Here is a 17,899-nt window from a genome sequence, read left to right as displayed (position 1 = left end):
GTAATTTAAAACAGTGGACAATGAATTAAAAATATTTTTGAAAATCAAAAATTAAAGTCTGAAATAACTTCCGGAAAAAATGATTCTGAAGAAATTAGAGTAGAATAGAACGATCATGAGCGAAATAACCAGAACGTCAGACAGCATATTCTGCCACAGATGCCCGTTCATATTTTATTCTAACAACTTGTTTACTTTTACTTGTAAATTCATTGTAGGCTATTCTTTAATGCTATTTATTTTATATTTCTTTATCAATAGCCTAATACTTTTGTTGTTTTCGCTCTCTCTTTTCTTTGTTGTTTTGCACAATTTCAATTGGACGCTGAAAATGTTTTGGCAATAGGCCTACGTAAAAAAAACCACATAATGCCACAATAAAGCACCTTAATACTAAATTAAAACTGATAGAGAGAGACTACTGAGAGTAGGCTATATTCATATTGTAAATATAAACATACTGATGCAAATATAGGCCTAAGCCTATATGCAAATATAAAAGTAGCCTACTGAAAGTAACTTTTAAGCAATGAGCTAATTTCATAAACTTTGAGAGCAGAGTTACACGGACAGCTCGGATAGTAGGTCATTATCCGCAGTCTTTGGGGTTTGTTAAAAGAAAGGGTGCCATCGTGTGGTCTTTAATAGTCATGTTTCTATGAGCTCTTAGTCAAATAATGGCTTTTTTGTCTTGTTGTGCCATCTAGTGGTGAAATGTAAGTAACACATGTATGTAGTACCTATGTAGACGCTGCGAACAGGTGAGAAACGAGTTTCGTGGGGAATTAAAAGACTGGTTTTTGTTTAAAAATGTGTATTATTTTTACGTACGTTTCAGTCTTGTTTTCGGCATTTCAACAACCACAAAAGTTAGATTAGGTAGTCAGAAAACGCTAATGGTCACCCGTGAACAGAAGATGTGCTTACCTGAGGAGATAACCATAGCGACTCGAGTGCTTTTTACTCAAAATCGGACGGTACACAGACAAGCATAATGTCGTTATTCAACACTTTATTAAAAATATCATAAGTATGCCAGAAAATGTGTTTTATTTTAAGTCTTTCAGGTAGCTTAGGGCAGTGGTGGCCTATAAACTGTTAGAGATAACATAAAAATGTCAATTTTAATGAGAGGCCTAATTTATTTATAGCATAGTACAATATGCTTATAAATGAAACCACATGAACAGTAGTTTTCTAGTTTACTGCTGACAGCTTCTGTTTGTTTTGCCTCTCATTCAGTAACATGCACACTGGTCTGTATGCTTAGACAGAGTTATATATGCCTACAACCAAAGAAGAAAGTTGTGTAGGGTATAAAACAAACTTTCGGTGACCTAAATCTCTGTAAATAATTTAATATTGTTTCTGTTTTCAAGTATGGACAAAGCAGTGGATGAAAATAAAGAGATCCCTGACCTCTGGCCCTCTGTTATCTTACTGAAGTGGCCTCTGGGTCTGTGGAAGTGCTGCTCAGTGCCCTGGGGAGAGGTCTGCATGAGTCTGGACCCATCAGAGATGCATTCACCACTGAGAGAGAGAGGGAGAGAGAGAGAGCACAATCCAGACATGGGGGAAGACAGACTCAACAATTCTGGGAAACCAGAGCAGGAGAGGAAGTGTAAGCATGCAAAACTGAGGTATACTTTCCTTTTAAATATGAAAAATACCAGCTAATCAGAGAGAATTCAAAACTTTCAAAACCCTCCTTACCTAGAGCTGTCAAAATGGCTGTGTTGCCACTTCAGAAGCTGCGTCCTTCGAAGGACTCAGACTTCAAAGGCCACGTCTTTTGAATGCCGCAAAGGCTAGACTGTCTTAATATGTTCACCATGGTCCATTTCTGCATATTATAAAGAGTATAAATTATATATAATCGCATCTTAATAAGATATAAGTCAACACTTGAACCGATTTAAAGTTGTTGTTTTTTATTTCTTACATTTTTTTATCATTAGATATTTGAGTAAGTTGAAACCCAATACTTAAGTTTAAAAGTGTAATTTGGCAATTTCTCTCTCTCAAAACAAAATCTTGTCATCACCAGTGCGCAGTGAATTCTGGGTAGGCAAGGCCACGAAGGACCCATCTGTTGTATCCTTCATTTCACAGAAAACCAAGGCCGCATTTGAAAGAGCCTTCGAATTAGGACAGCCTTCGTCAGGCCACGGTGATGCAGTCGGCCTTCGAATGCGGCCTTCAAAGGATGCAGCCTCTGAATTGGGACGCAGCCAATGACTGAGGAGAGGTTCACTATAGTTCATTTATGTAAGTGAGGATAGCAAAATGAAGTAAACTGTGACATATTTTACCCAAATATTCTTCATACAGTGGACTACCATTAAAATTGCTAAAAAATTTGGAACCAGAAATTATTCATACACTTTGACTTGACCATGTTTTGCTTAAGTGTTATCTGACATAATTAAGATAATTTTTTTCTGACACAGTTTAACTCTGAGATCTTGTTATATTTTATTACCATTTTTTTAAACTATAGTGAATAAACTGTATTAATGAATGAAATGTTCAAGGTGTCTGAATAAATTTTGGTTTGACTGTATGCCTACAACTCTACATAGGGCACACAGTTTGGTGAATGGATGGATATATATATTGCTGAACCTTGCTGAATAAAAACATTATTTCTTTCAAAAATCAAAAAACAAAAAACTAATCTTACTGACCCCAAACTTTAAAAGGTATAGTATAATATAAGTATCAACTGTGTAGCCTATATACAGCTAAATCTTATTAATTTTATACTATATTTCCACTATATGTAAATACTTGAATTTCTTCACAGTATTTTATACAGTAAATTGAATTTTACTTAATTTATTCCAATAAATTATGCAACCCAATAACATATAATCTAACTACATTATTGCACAGCATAATTTCTGTGCTCCTTTTCACTTTCAATTTAGTGTATTTTGTTGGCATGACAAAACTGTAAAACAGTAATATATCAAATATAAAAATATATGCAAAATTACAAGGTAGAGCAATAAGCTTATCTATTAAAAAGAATTTTTTTTAGGTATTATTAAATGAGTAATATTGTTACTGTATTAAAAAGAGTCGTAGTGATTTAAAAAGTTACAAAATAACTAACTATGCCAATAATTGTAATAATGAACATATAGCAATAGAAATGATTGCTTTCTTAGAAACACACAGGAGTATTGCATATGTCTTGTAGAGTGGTCAGTGATAACGCTGCTGATGCATGATAGAAAGAGGAAGGACAGGGGAAAACCGAACGGAGGGCAGAGTAAGTGTCTGACAGGCTATTACTGCAGACAAGCCCATAACTCACCCTGATAAGTAAAGGCTTCTGCTGACATGACCTCAAACAGGCCTTCAAGAGCGAGAGGGGTCACATGAGTCTAATCAACCAAACTTTATGGATTGCATCACAATAGATTTAACACATGCACTAATTGCTGTTTGTTATTTCACCAGCAAAACTGTTTTCTCTGAAGTCAGGGCATGTATTTAAAGTCTGTCAATATTAAGTGCATATTTACAACTCACATTGTTAGTGGAGGTACAGTGTTCTTACCACTAGAGGGCAGATGAACATTTGTGGGAATTTGTTTTGATAAACGATTTTCTTTTATCCCTTGCTCATATTTAAGATGGAAAATCACCACTGCATCACATAATCTCATGGATATTAATGTACTTTTTTCATAGTCATGTATATTCATGTGCTGTTTTTCACTGCTATAAATTTCATTTAGTCAAGATTTCATTTGCCTTCATGCATAGCCTGTATTTTACTATGCATGCTATTAATAATTTACATATGTGGTGATATCAGTCTTTCGGTGTAATATAAGAGCTCCATATATGCGTTGGAAAGGCCATGCAGATGTCTATGTAGTTGACATCTACTTTAAACTTTATTATATCAGTGAGCTGGGATATGATTCAGATACACTTAATGCAGAATGAACTGAATACAGAATGACTGCATACATTTATGTGACATATTAAATAATACACAATCGCTATGAAATGTCTGATTGAGGTTATACTGTGCGTATTTATTCAATCAATCAGTTAAACATGGTCAAATATGTTTCTTTACAATTCTATTTCAAAAAGTATGAAATGCAAGAATGAATGGATATGCATTTTTTTTTTTTTTTCAGTAGAACAACCTGAAAGATACCAAAATTAGTTTCAGAAGGATCTGTTATGTACAACATCTCTTGGTAAGTCTTGGCTGTGTACCTTTTAGACAAGTAAACTGTTTTTTAAGTAACTTTGCTCGCCTGCCCACCCAACTAGTGCTGTACAAAGATATATTGTCTGTATTAATTAAAATATTCCTGCATTAATGTGGTAACACCATGTTCCAATTGAATCTGAGCTGTTTAGGTAATTTTAATTATTTGGTGCAATATATGCCTTTGATTTTAATGTTTATTCCTGGTGTGTATATGTGCATTGTCTTGAATCCCTGTAGCATGTCAGGATGATGAATCACTTTGTTGAAAGTGAAGCTATTTGCATCTGTCTGTCTATTCCTGCCTATTTAGCCTGAAATTAAGCTTTATTAAGTTGGGCTGCCGCTAAAACACACTGGGTTTGTTACGATAAAGTGTTTCTTAAGTTGATCCTGAATTTTTTGTTCACCCGGAAAATTTATCTGTTTGTGTTTTGTCTTTTCCTAACATAAAATTGAACAAAGTAGCTGTTTAAACAGCTATATTAGACAATTAATTTATTGCATATATTAAATAAAATATATTTTTCAATTGTTTAAATATTTTTTTATTTTACAGTAATATTTAAAAATAGTTTAAACTTTATTTTACTTTATTACTAAAGCAATAATATTATTGTTAAACAGAAATATTTTATTATTTTAAAACATGTATAATGTTACTTATGATTTTTCTCAGTTATTGCAAATGGCCTCAAAAAGTGTTTGCCATGCATCATGCAACCTCATAAAACAAAATATAGTGGTTTACTGAGAACCAGCTTGTGGGTTACAAACTTATAAAGTTACCATAGCATTGTAGTGTTTCTTAAATTCAGTGGCAAAGAACCCCCTCAAAAAACAGCAATCAGATGCAAGATGTTCACTGCCACAGGGCATAAGTTTATTATGAATTTACAGTGGATGCAAATGGAGTGTGCAGCAATGGTTCAGATGTACTTTATAAGACAGAACGGCTCAGAATGAGACTACAGTATGCCAGACATCAATATAACATCCATTTGAACTCTGTCCTCCACAGGATGTTCTTGCAGTTTTTCTGACAGATGTCCCTTCAGTCTCATGCCCTATTACTCAACAGCATGGGGCTCTTCAGTCTTTATGTTTAAGTGTGACTTTCCATCATCATTTGGGGAAGTCCTGCTTACACAGCAGAAGCTTTGTGACATTAGATGGTGAGAGAGAGCCATTAAAAAGATGCTGCATATGTTTTGGATACGTAGATGCCTGCTAGTGAGAATGGGGGCTAGTTGATACTGATTTTGCGGGGTTTGTGGCAAAGTGTACCTTCCTTGTGTTTCAATCTGTCACACACTTTGACACTGAGATCTGTCTTGGAAAGGCAAGACAATGAAAGACAATAATTAAACCTTCTTGGGAAGGTTGATACAGCACTGTGTGTTTGTTGGGGGTTGACACTTTTATTGTTGTCAGAAATGCAATATCCTGTCAGAGACCATGTGTTGGTGGCCAGTTTTAGCTTTAGGATATATTTTACAGGGTATTTGAAAACGCTTATAGAAGTTAAGGTTACCATCAATGACAACATTAGTGTTGTTTTGTATTATTTATACCACTGAATGTATGTGAGAGTGGTTCTATTGAAAAGCAATTCAAGCTACATTAACACATATATAATCAGCTGTAGAGCTGGGATAAACTCAGACTCAAAAAATGTTTTTTTTATGGAATGTGTCCCTCTTGACAGCAAATAATGTTCCTGAGGTCTTGCTGATCTATTTACCAGAACTGTCAAGGTTATTAGCGCTCTGATCTCTCTGTTATAACATTGCTGCTAATACGTAAGTTTATGTTTTTATGATCCTATCTCTCTTTTTCCCATTTTATCCAGTTTTAAATAAACATCTGTTCAAAATTTTGGGGTCAGTAAGAGTTTTTTTTTTTTTAAAGAAATTAATACTTTTATTCAGCAAGGATAGATTAAATTGATCAATGTAACATTTATAATGCCACTGTCCTTTTGAACTTTGTTCATAAAAGAATGCTAAAAAAATGTATCACTGTTTCCACAAAATAATAAACAGCACAACATTGATAAATGCAGCAAATCAGCATATTAGGATGATTTCTGAAGAGAATAATGGGAGTAATGGCTTATGAAAATTCAGCTTTGTCATCACAGGAATAAATTAATTAAAAATAGAAAACTGTTTTTTAAGTTGTAATAATAATTGCCAATATTACCGTTTTACTGTATTTTTGATCATATAAATACAGCCTTGGTAAGCATTAGGCTTCTTTCAAACATTACAAATTTTACTGACCCTAAACTTTTAAATGAGTTCATCTATCTCAAGATGCATTTTGGGTAGATATGTTACCCATTTATATTTTTCTTTCAGTTTTATGCATTTTTATTGTTTGTAACCAATTATCTGTGTTTACTTATAGGCTAGACCCAACAGACAATCATAATAATTCATATAAGATAGCAAAATCATACACATTGTACAAAATGATCCAAGTTGTACAATATGAAATTGTACAACTTGGCTCATATGAACACTTGAACAGGTACAACTTTTATACATTTCTATGATTTCCATCATGGTTTATTGGACTTTATGGCTAGATTTGCACAGTTTCTTACAAATTCTTACTAATTGTCATGAGAATTGGCTAGACCTTAATCTCTGTACAGCTGTATTATTGAAGATGCTTTAACACATAAATTGATAAATTGCTGAAATTGCTGATCAATCATGATGGCTAAATTACTGCTCTCCCCAGTTTTATTTGTGTTTTTTGTTACACTAACATTTTGTCGCACTTTTTTGCAGCGTCAGCCCTGTAGTTTATTGCGAGGCGGAATGAAGCATTTCACTTCTGGCTTACTTTCCCCATCTCTCAATCTTGGTTCCGGCCCTGGCTATGGAGTCTCGTCAGTCTGTGGCTGGGCCAGCCTGAGCCAAGGAGCATCTTGCAGAGGGTAATCCATCTCCATCACTTAAATGATTATCCCCATTAATCTGGTGTAAACTAATAAAGTCAACTGTGGCACTGCTTGCCTGAACTTCATTAAGTCTTTAGTACGTTTAATATGTCTTAATGTCCTCAGCTCTCCTGCTGCTGCAGATCACCTGGCATGCCGGTCCCCAGAGAGCCGCCTGAGAGATTGAGGCCATTTGTGCCATGTTTTGTTTCCTTTATTTTCCTCGCTCTCATTCTTCGTGTGATATAGTGTCTGTTGGTATGACATACAAAGAGCTAGACGGAGGAAAGAAGGGTGGGAAAGAGGAAAAAAGAGAATGAGAGGAAGAGAAAGACATCAGTGCAGGAGATTTAATTTGCCCAGCCAGACCTCAGATGGGCCCCCGCAGTCAAGGGTTTAATTTGGCTTATCGCGTTATAAAAGACGACCCAGGCCCTGTAATCAATCATCGGCCTGTCAGCAGGAAAGGCAGTTGTTGTAAGCAAGTATGACTTCCCAACATGAGTCCGTTTTAATTGCCACCAAATTGACTGCTTTGTTGTTTTTTGGGGATGTACTAAAAGTTTGTTCAATTAAAGCCAACAAAAGCAGCGCATCATTATTGTTGTCCCCTGCCCTGCCCCCTTCTCTTCCGAGGGGGCCGCTGACGGTGGTTACGCAGCTATCGTGGGTCATGTTGACATCTGAATGAAGCGAACGCGTTTCCCCCGTAAGCCCGACGAGTGGCGCCTGCGCAATGTTAGGACCTGACACTGTTTACTGGGCTGAAGGATGTCAAGCTGCCGCTGACCATTACCCAGCTAAAGAGATCATAACTCTCTCCCAGCTTCTTCTTGACAAAATAAGTGCTATCTCCAATAAATAAAAAGATAAAGTGCAAGATGAATACATCTGTATTGCTTATGGACAGAAATTGATGTGCCCTAATTCATCATGTCACTATTTTCTCTTTTCCGAGGTTGCAGTATGCAGAGAAAAATGTCTTTCCCAGATGAATGGCTGCTGTTTTTGGAAGTGTGTATTATTCTGGAAACAGAATCACAGAGGTATGTGTGAGTTTGAGACACTGAATGCAAAAGCTCAACATTTCAGAAAGTACCACACATTGATTGTGGGATGGGAAAGAACGATTTTCCATAATCCCACAAGAATCAAGTTAGCACACGTCTACAGCTTTCCATTTTGCTTGGATGGAGTCATCAATATAATGTGCTCAGTTGCTGGCGCTCTGATATTTATGACTTTTGTACTGCAGAGTTGACCCCCTGTGTCTGGTGGAGCGAACATGAATGAGATAAAGCTCAATGTGGTATGAAGCTTGAGATGATACTCAAGAGCATTCACTCGAGAAACTTTTTACCACGAGTCAAAGTAAAACATGATTATATTTTACTGGCATATAAAAATATAGCGACATTCTAGAACTGAATTTGAGGGGGATGTAACTTTTTCTACATTAAGGTTTGTGATAAGGGATTCGTTAGAGACTGGGAGCAATCGTAACAATTGTCACAAATAAGTCAGTGTGATGAAACCTACTCAGCACATCAATGTTCACTGTTCATGAGACAAATTTTTTCAACAACAGCAAGAAAAAAAAAGCTGTTTTATGTCTAGGTTGATGGTTAAAAGTCATTATCACTAGCTGTTACCATAAACCATGGCACAGCATACAGCAAGTCATGATCAACTTTGATTATACAGCCTTTTACGGCAGATGGAAGAAAAGATATCTCTATACCTCTCTTTTGAGCAATGTGGACAAATAAGTCTATTAATAAATGAGCTACACATAGCCTGCACTGTTTCATTTAGTGGGTGAGATTTATGATTCATAATGGAAGACAGTTTCCTTACCATCCTTTCATTCCTAATTTCATCTACAGAGGGCTTTTTTTTAAACACTTTTTTTTTCTTGACAACTCCTTTAACTGGTAACATATAAAGGAGAAAACTATCATTAATATTGAAGTATTAACATTAGTGCTGTCAATCGATAAACTAATTGTTAATCACACATTTTGTTCTGAGTTTTTAATTTTTATATTAAATATATATAATATTTTTTTATTTTATTGCATCTTTTTATGAATGAAGGCCAGTATCACTGATACTAATACTGGTACTGATGTCTCTATGAAATTGATTTTTTTTGAACATTAGTTATAGACATTCAGCGTTACATTATAACTGAAAGCTATCAATTGCAACATTTATTAGGCTTTAAAAAATAACAACTTTTAATTTAAGTGAACTTTAAACAACCTTCACATAAACCCATTATAATAGCCTAAATGTGGCCCTTCGGAAATATACAGAAATTGAACAAAGTTTTCAAACACTTTACAGTCTTCACTGGATAAATTGTAAATATAGTTTAATTAAAGGGTTAGTTCACCCAAAAATGAAAATTATGTCATTAATGACTCACCCTCATGTCGTTCCAAACCCGTAAGACCTCCGTTCATCTTCGGAACACAGTTTAAGATATTTTAGATTTAGTCCGACAGCTTTCTGTCCCTCCATTGAAAATGTATGTACGGTAGACTGTCCATGTCCAGAAAGGTAATAAAAACATCATCAAAGTAGTCCATGTGACATCAGTGGGTTAGTTAGAAGTTTTTGAAGCATCTAAAATACATTTTGGTCCAAAAATAACAAAAACTATGACTTTATTCAGCATTGTCTTCTCTTCCGGGTCTGTTGTATATCAGCGTTCACGACTCCACAGTGACGCTGCTTCTTCTTCTTCTTTCCTGTTTTACGGCGGTTGGCATCCAGCTTATTGGTACATTACCGTCCCCTTCTGCTCCGGACAGTGATGCTGATGACGTGTTATCTAGTGCGCCCGAGCTTCGTTTACAGTCTGATGGAGACGCACGCTGTATTCAAGCTATTCTACATTGTTTGTATTTTGGTATTGCTATATTTTTTAAAATGGTGCATAGGTGTGCATGTCGCGGATGTCCTAATCGCGTCACTGTCCGGAGCAGAAGGGAGCGGTAATGCACCAATAAGCTGGATGCCAACCACCGTAAAACAGGAAAGAAGAAGAAGAAGCAGCGTCACTGTGGAGTGAAAGCGGATATACAACAGACCCGGAAGAGAAGACAATGCTGAATAAAGTCATAGTTTTTGTTATTTTTGGACCAAAATGTATTTTAGATGCTTCAAAAACTTCTAACTAACCCACTGATGTCACATGGACTACTTTGATGATGTTTTTATTACCTTTCTGGACATGGACAGTATACCGTACATACATTTTCAATGGAGGGACAGAAAGCTCTCGGACTAAATCTAAAATATCTTAAACCGTGTTCCAAAGATGAACGGAGGTCTTACGGGTTTGGAACGACATGAGGGTGAGTCATTAATGACATAATTTTCATTTTTGGGTGAACTAACCCTTTAAGCCTTTTTAAAGCTACCATTTTCTCTGTTATCTTTGTTCTTTGATTAACATTATTGACAGACATCACAGCTACTGGTTTATTAGGCTGCTGTGACTTTAAGACCTGCCGCTGCCGAACATGACGCGGATCTGACGCACATCTCATTTTCTCATAAGTTCATTTAAGACATTATTTAACTCATTTATTGCTGCTCTTATGAGGATACTCGACAAAACAGGCATTTTGGCATAATTCTCTGTGTTATTGTCTGTTCAAGCACAAAAGAGAACTCGATACTGACGCGCATCTTCCTGACACGACATTACAGACAGCACATTCTCGTTTGTCTTGTGGCGCTTGAATGGTTTAAAAGCATTTGCGTGAATGAGAGCATGATCATATAATGTAACAGTATCCAAATTATGACGGACAAAAACAGATGCTGCGTTAAATATTGTTAACGCATTAAAATGAAAAAATTAATCGCATGCGTTAATTTTGACAATAATTATTTATTTTGTTACATTTTTTTAAACTGTTCAGCTACTGTTAAAATCTAATAATAGTACACTTAATTTTGGCACATATAAATGTTTCTTTCACAAAAAACATCAGGCGTATCTATATGTGTTATGAAGAAAAATGTAAAAAATTTTACAGATGCTCCCATTCACCCATATTGACTTCATGGAGTACTCTATGATGGAAATAGTTATTGAAGTCTTAGTCCCCACTGTTTTGAGTTGTTGTGATTGCCCTCCTTAGATCTACCACCCTGAAAGAGTGCTTGTTTTCTTTTCTTCACCCAATTAGAGATGACCTTTGACCCCTGAGAGTGATGTCTGTCCTGCCGCGCTGTAAGGCTTAGATAAATGTCTCATATGCATTTCAGTCTGTTTTCTTTTCTGAGCCGTCAAATAGTCTGCTAAGTAAACTGTGAACAAATATAAAGACATTCATAGTAATTACTGCTTTGTGCTTTATGATGATATTAGAGTGCAAGATAGACTGAATACAGAGCAAAGAATATCAACATGCTATGTTTTCTTAAAGGAATTTTGAAGGAAGGGTCAATGTCAGTCTTAAATAAGTATATCAGCTGATGCCACATACCTTGCTGTTTGTGTGTGGGGGGGGTGAGGTATCATGGGAGACGCTAAGCTCTGGCCCACAGCCTCTGTCCATCAAAGCAGATCATTAGGTGTGAGCTGAAGCCCCCGAGGCCTGTGCAGGCACCAGCTAGTCTGTGGCTGTGTTTCTGGCTTGTAGGTTTGGGCTGGTGGACCTGTTTGTTATGGTGTAGCAAGCTGCATAATTGGGACGAGGGGAGAGGGAACAAGGAGGAAAAGATAAACACAAAAACAGCCTACCTGTTGAAGGCACCGTGTGATGACAGATTATGATGCCTCTGGTTGCCTCTCCTGCTGCGCTGTTGATAATAAAGGAAATTAATGGCATTGTTTGGATAACTCCCTGATCTTTCAACATTTCGATATATACATGTAGCTATCATAGTCAGGGATTTAATGAAAAAATATTGCCTGCTTTTCCTGCAATGTGATCATGAATATATGTATGAAAATCTCTTTATGCATTCAGAGTAGATGCTGCAGTGTTTGGAATATAATGAAGATAATGAAAAAGAAAAATTAGGTCACATATAATATGTAATTTTGATTAATGACACCCTCCCTGCTTATTGTAAAATTGCTGGATTAATATCTATTCTTTTCCCACATGCTTTTCCCTCTCCTGTGCTCATTTCTTCTGTTTTTTTTTTTTTTTTTACTCATTTTCTACTTTCACTTCAGCTTTTCTTTATAATTCTTTCTTGTTTCATTTTTCTTTATTTTATAAAAGAATTTATTTAAAATTGTATTTAAAGGATTAGTTCACTTTAAAATGAAAATTACCCCAAGCTTTACTCACCCTCAAGCCATCCTAGGTGTATATGACTTTCTTTTTTCTGATTAACACAATCTGAGTTATATTGATAAATATCCTGATGCATCCAAGCTTTATAATGGCAGTGAATGGGACCAACAAGTTTGGAGCTCAAGAGCGTGCCTCCATCCACATCCATTCATCCATTATAAACGTAGCTTCCACCAGACCGCCTTCCATATTCAACTTAAGAAAAAAAATGTATGTTGAATGGGAAGGTGTAAGACATATCGTAAGCGTTTTGAACTGCGAGAGTTTTACACTTTCTAAGGAAGTTGAATACGGAAGACAGTCTGGCGGAAGCTAGATATTTTACTTTAAATATGGATATTTTTCTTACACAAATGCATCGCTTCACTTCAGAAGGCCTTCATTAACCCCCCCGGAGCTGTGTGGACTATGTTTATAGTGGATGGATGCACTTTCTTGAGCTTCATACTCATTGTTCCCATAAGTATTTTGATTAAATGTAAGTATTTTGAAAACTGTTTTACTCCATACAGTGAAAGTCAATGGGGTCTAAAACAATGACTTTCATTGTAGAAACTAAAAAGACTAATTTTTCAGATTTTTTTTTCTTGTGTACTGTAGAAGAAAGAAATCAATACAGATTTGGAATAACATGGGGGTGAGTTTTAGGTGAACTGTCCCTTTAAGTAGGTTACATTTTTTTCTGTTGACATAATCTATGAAACAGTTCAAATAATACAGTAGGGAGATATCTGATGTTTTTATAATCAAAATATCCTTAGTTACTGGAAATATGAATATTTGCTTTGGCAATCTTGCATCTAATGGTACAGACTGACTGCTGGAGAAGTTTTTTTTTTTTTCTGTTTGGTCCATGGAGCTTGGGAGGGGGAGCAATAGTGTTGATCTCACACGTAATGACCAGTAGCTGGTGGGATGAGTCCATCCATCTCTGTGAAGTAAACAGGTCCCAGCTGGGCTGCTGCATTCAGGATGGAAAAGGGAAGTGAGGCCGGCTTCAACCGCCTCCCCTAAATAAAAGAGGCGACAGGATGCACCCACACTTGAGAGGACAGACACACCATCCAGTGGCTATAGGGGAGGAGCAGCTTCCGCTGTCATGGGTGTCAAGTCCACTATTAGACCGCAGAGTGAATCCACATGGTGCCTGGAGTATGAAATGAGACTTCCCATGTGTTTGTGGGAGTGGGAATTCAAACTATAAATCTGTACTCCAATTCAACCTGTGAGCTATCTGTCCTGCGTAGCCATCACAAGCACTCCTCTGGAAATAAGCATTATGAAGGGCTGCATTTACTACTTTGTAAGTTGTGTTTTTAGATTGAGCATGAAAATGTGCAAACAAATGTACAAGATGGCTACCTCGCCCTAAAGAAAGTTTGTTTTTTAAGAGACAACATATACAATCACCCACATAACTTTTGTTTGAATATTAAAGTGCACAGTGGCTAAATTGGCCTAAATATTTAATGATACAGCTTTGCCACACAAATTGCATTATTGCATTACGAACGACACTTATTATATACATCCTAGCTTGTGCAGCAGGGAGATTCGATTATTATTGATTAGTTGTGATAATGATTTAATAGCCTCATTAAAGAACATTGTTATTATTTGATGAAAGATGTCATTTTATATTTCTGAACAAAGTCATAATATAACCTTGTTTTGACTTCTTAAATTTGGTGTAGTGGCAAACAACCAGTTCAATAATTTGACTTATTCACTATAGGTCAACGTTAGTCAAGTTATCCTCTCATTGCAAAAGCATTTAGTTTCTTTCTTGACTGTAAGAAATATTATAATGATGGGCAATTTATCAAATAATTGTTCATACTATGTTTTGACAGACACATTATCCACTAAAATAAGTCATTAGCATGGGAGACACAACAAGTTAATGGATGTCCTGTCCCTCAGCACCTCAGCAACTGATCTGGACATTTGTTAACCGGTGCTTGGTCATCATTCCAGTTTGCTTTCAGCAGACATATTCTGTCTCACCTTAGTGCAGCACCTTCTACATTTAAAAGAGGCCATACACTTTGCTTGCACACTCCCTTGAGGAGCCGTTTTGCTTCATACCGTCATTTCAAATCATAGATCAATATGAATGGTAAAGAGAAACCATATTTAGAGAATGAAAGCTTTTGTTGCTTACTTGTTTTAGATGTATTTAAAAGTTATATGGTTGTACGTTTTTCATGTGGTTAATATGAGGCATGCTTTTTCCTCCTATTTCCTTTTTAACAATACAGGCCAAAAAAAAAGAAGCCCAGTCCCTTCCCCTTTGACATAATGCATTAAGAAGCTCTATTTGCTGAGTTCATCAATCTATTTCAGAGGTTAAAGACAGTGAACCTGACATTCTGTCCTCCAAAATAAAAATAAACGGAACTGAGAACTGTAATTCTACAGTAGGCCTAAATATTAGTGAGGTTTAATAGCTGCTTAATAGCTTTACCTGGCATATTTAGATAAAAAAGAGGTGTGTGAGATTTGACATAAAAAAGCATTCTTTTTGGTCACCATGCTTTATTTACAATATGTTAGAGATAACCTTCCACAAACATTTCTCAAAAGATGAACTCCATATACAGAAGATATATCTGCCTCTATAATTGTATTTCAGATGTACAGTGAGCAAAATGAAAAACAAATCTGATGCTGATACATTTGTTTTCATTTTTAGAATGAGTATTTTGAATATAGCGACATGTAAATGAAACATGGCTAAATTCTTTTCATGTCTTGATAGAGTGCTGCATCAATGTAGATGTACTACTTGAAGCTGTCAGCAGCAGGGCTGTACGCTCTCGACTGCGCTCAGAGATGCAGCTGATGGAAGTGGCGCCAGTGAGCGCCGATGGATCAGATGTCAAGCATTACACAGGTAGACTTGATGCACCACAGACAGTTTGAGCGTGCTGGTAAATCGGTAATAAACTAGGGTTCACGTGATGCTGGAGGTCAAAGGAAGTCAAAATAAAAGGATGGGTTCTTATTATATTAAAATATCTATATTGAAAAATCCATATCAAAACTTTAACACATTTCAGTAGCTAACTATGAAAGAGAACGTTGACAAGCTAAGCAAAGGAGGACATTTTGGTGTGGCGGGAAAAACCTCAACAAACTGCAGACCAAAATGTACTGACAGAAATTCCTTTAAAATGTAATTTCTAAATTCCTTTAAAATTCCTCTAATCTGATAAAGAATCGACACCTACGGTTTTGTACGTAAGTCGGTTAAGTAGCCTACGTACATCTAATGTAAATCATTTCGGTTCCAATCACATTAATTTGCATCAGAGGAATGAAATTGTGAAATAAATGACACCTTTTTAAGTGGACCTTGGTGGGTTGGTAATATAATCACATAAACTGATCGTCCCAAATGAATCCAGCCTTTCTAGTGACTTTATCTTTTTCGTTTAAAATGTTGGGGAAATCAATCGTTTACCAGTTGCAGAGCACATTAATTATGTATTTTTAAGCACTAGCACACTATAATTAAGTATAGCCTATCACTAAAACGAAAAATGTCAATTTTAGCGAAAATACACACCATTGTACTTCATTAAAATTTAATGTTGGTCATTTGGCCAGCATTAATCTGAGCATCAAATATTAATAAATGCATCTTACGTTAAATAACCACCACCTCCTTTCTTCCAGGAGGAATCGATAACCAGAAAGTGTTTGCTTTCATTCTAATATTGCATATTTATTTTTGTTATCGTCTGATTTAGAAAGATTAATGCATACACAATAAAATGAATAATTAAAAAGTTAGCACACGAACACACTGCAATGGATCAATGCATCTTGCCAAATGAATGTGGATTGTAAATAAATTCTGTCGCGACTAACAACTTTTAAAATAAATAATTTTAAAATTAGGCAGTGTTTAAAAAACATTTAATCCAGAATTTCATTCATATTTCTCCATCTTCTTGCAACCTGAATAATCATCCATTTTGATGAATAAGACAATTGAGTATGATTGCTTTATTCAGATTTAATTTCACAATGAAATGTAATATCGTTGACAGTATGCTTTTAAATATATAGCGTGATTGATCTGTCTCTAAAATACTGACAAACCACTGTAATTCATTTGAAATCTAAGAGTTCATGGTCGCGAAATATTGATCTGTTGTATAACAAGAGTGAAAGGGGCTCCTCCTCTTCGCATGATTTATATATATATATATATATATATATATATATATATATATATATATATATATATATATATATATATACATATATATATATATATATATATATATATATATATATATATATATATATACATATTAGACACCATTTCTCAACAACATAAACTGCATGGCCAAGATAATGTAATGTAATTGTGAGTGTGGTGTTCTGAAAAATCGCCTGTTTTGGTTTAATAAATCTTCTCTTTTGAGTTGTCCTGTGCTGAATTGGGAATTCCAGTGAGTTTCATTGAACGTCGTGGATTCTTTAGCCAATTGGGTCTCTCACCCCAGAATTGGAGGCTTAATTTTACCCAGCCTCTTTGGCATTTTGATTGATGTTCCCGTGGCTCCATCCGGCATATCTATAAGGGTAAAGGGAGGCAGTAAAAAAGACAATCGTCTGTAGTTCAGTCTTTCTCACACATGCACTCAACGCAATTAGATAACGACAACTCTGGACTAAACTGCGTTTTAGTTGCTGTATGATAACTGGGGTGACGTGGAGGATCCTGTAGGCTCGCAGGAGCGCGCGCCTCTCCACACCATGGATCATATGGGAGCGCATCTCCACCATACGCACGCAGACACCATCAGTTTTGGGATCGATCAGATTCTTAACAATGCAGACCAGGGGAGCTGCATGATTTCCAACCCCAGAATGCAGGACCTGGACTACGGTTTGGGCTGCATAGTCAGCACAGCCTACAATACCATGACTGGCAACTACAGCGTCAATAACTCGGCTGGATACAATGGAAACTCGTGTAGCGTCGGTTCCCTCAACGGCTCGTACAACATGAACTTGGGCACGAATGTTAATGGGAATTGCCTTAATTCTTCGGGAGTGATCCGGGTTCCAGCGCACCGGCCGCTGGGCAGCGTTCACTCGTCCATTCCCACCAACGCTTCCACGGTGCCAAGTATGGGAAGCATGGGCACCATTAACAATCTCACGGGATTAACGTTTCCGTGGATGGAGAGTAACAGGAGATATACCAAAGACAGATTTACAGGTAATAGAAATCAATCTGAACTGTCAGTCATGTTTATGCTCGATTGGATTTTTTCGTTTTTAATCACACTGAAAAAATGTTTTCATCATGTAACAAAATCGGTAATTCAATCAGTAATGAAAGCTGGCGAAAAA

At 36.2% G+C, this 17,899-nt stretch overlaps 1 protein-coding gene across 29 annotated transcripts in view; it reads left to right on the top strand.

Annotated features, from left to right (window-relative positions):
• The window catches only part of tlx1 (T cell leukemia homeobox 1), a 100,003-nt gene that overhangs the window by 77,722 nt on the left and 4,382 nt on the right, over positions 1-17,899 (top strand). For 21 of the 29 annotated variants that reach the window (XM_048205035.1, XM_048205042.1, XM_048205034.1 and 18 more), the window contains 7 exons: positions 1,380-1,640; positions 2,113-2,268; positions 4,164-4,226; positions 7,042-7,190; positions 8,152-8,239; positions 15,285-15,419; positions 17,228-17,765. In XM_048205035.1, the coding sequence (XP_048060992.1) occupies positions 15,393-15,419; positions 17,228-17,765 (565 nt within the window). In that variant the 5' untranslated portion in view covers positions 1,380-1,640; positions 2,113-2,268; positions 4,164-4,226; ... (1 more) ...; positions 8,152-8,239; positions 15,285-15,392. Of the gene's footprint in view, positions 1-1,379; positions 1,641-2,112; positions 2,269-4,163; positions 4,227-5,261; positions 6,131-7,041; positions 8,240-15,284; positions 15,420-16,962; positions 17,766-17,899 lie in introns of those variants that run through there. The other 8 variants (XM_048205055.1, XM_048205048.1, XM_048205037.1 and 5 more) reach the window with 7 other exon arrangements.

The sequence above is a fragment of the Megalobrama amblycephala genome, linkage group LG10 (genome assembly GCF_018812025.1).
Source record: "Megalobrama amblycephala isolate DHTTF-2021 linkage group LG10, ASM1881202v1, whole genome shotgun sequence".
In the NCBI taxonomy this organism is placed as follows: domain Eukaryota; kingdom Metazoa; phylum Chordata; class Actinopteri; order Cypriniformes; family Xenocyprididae; genus Megalobrama; species Megalobrama amblycephala.
Note: the sequence above shows the minus strand (reverse complement) of the source record. Positions and strands in the feature narration are given on the sequence as shown.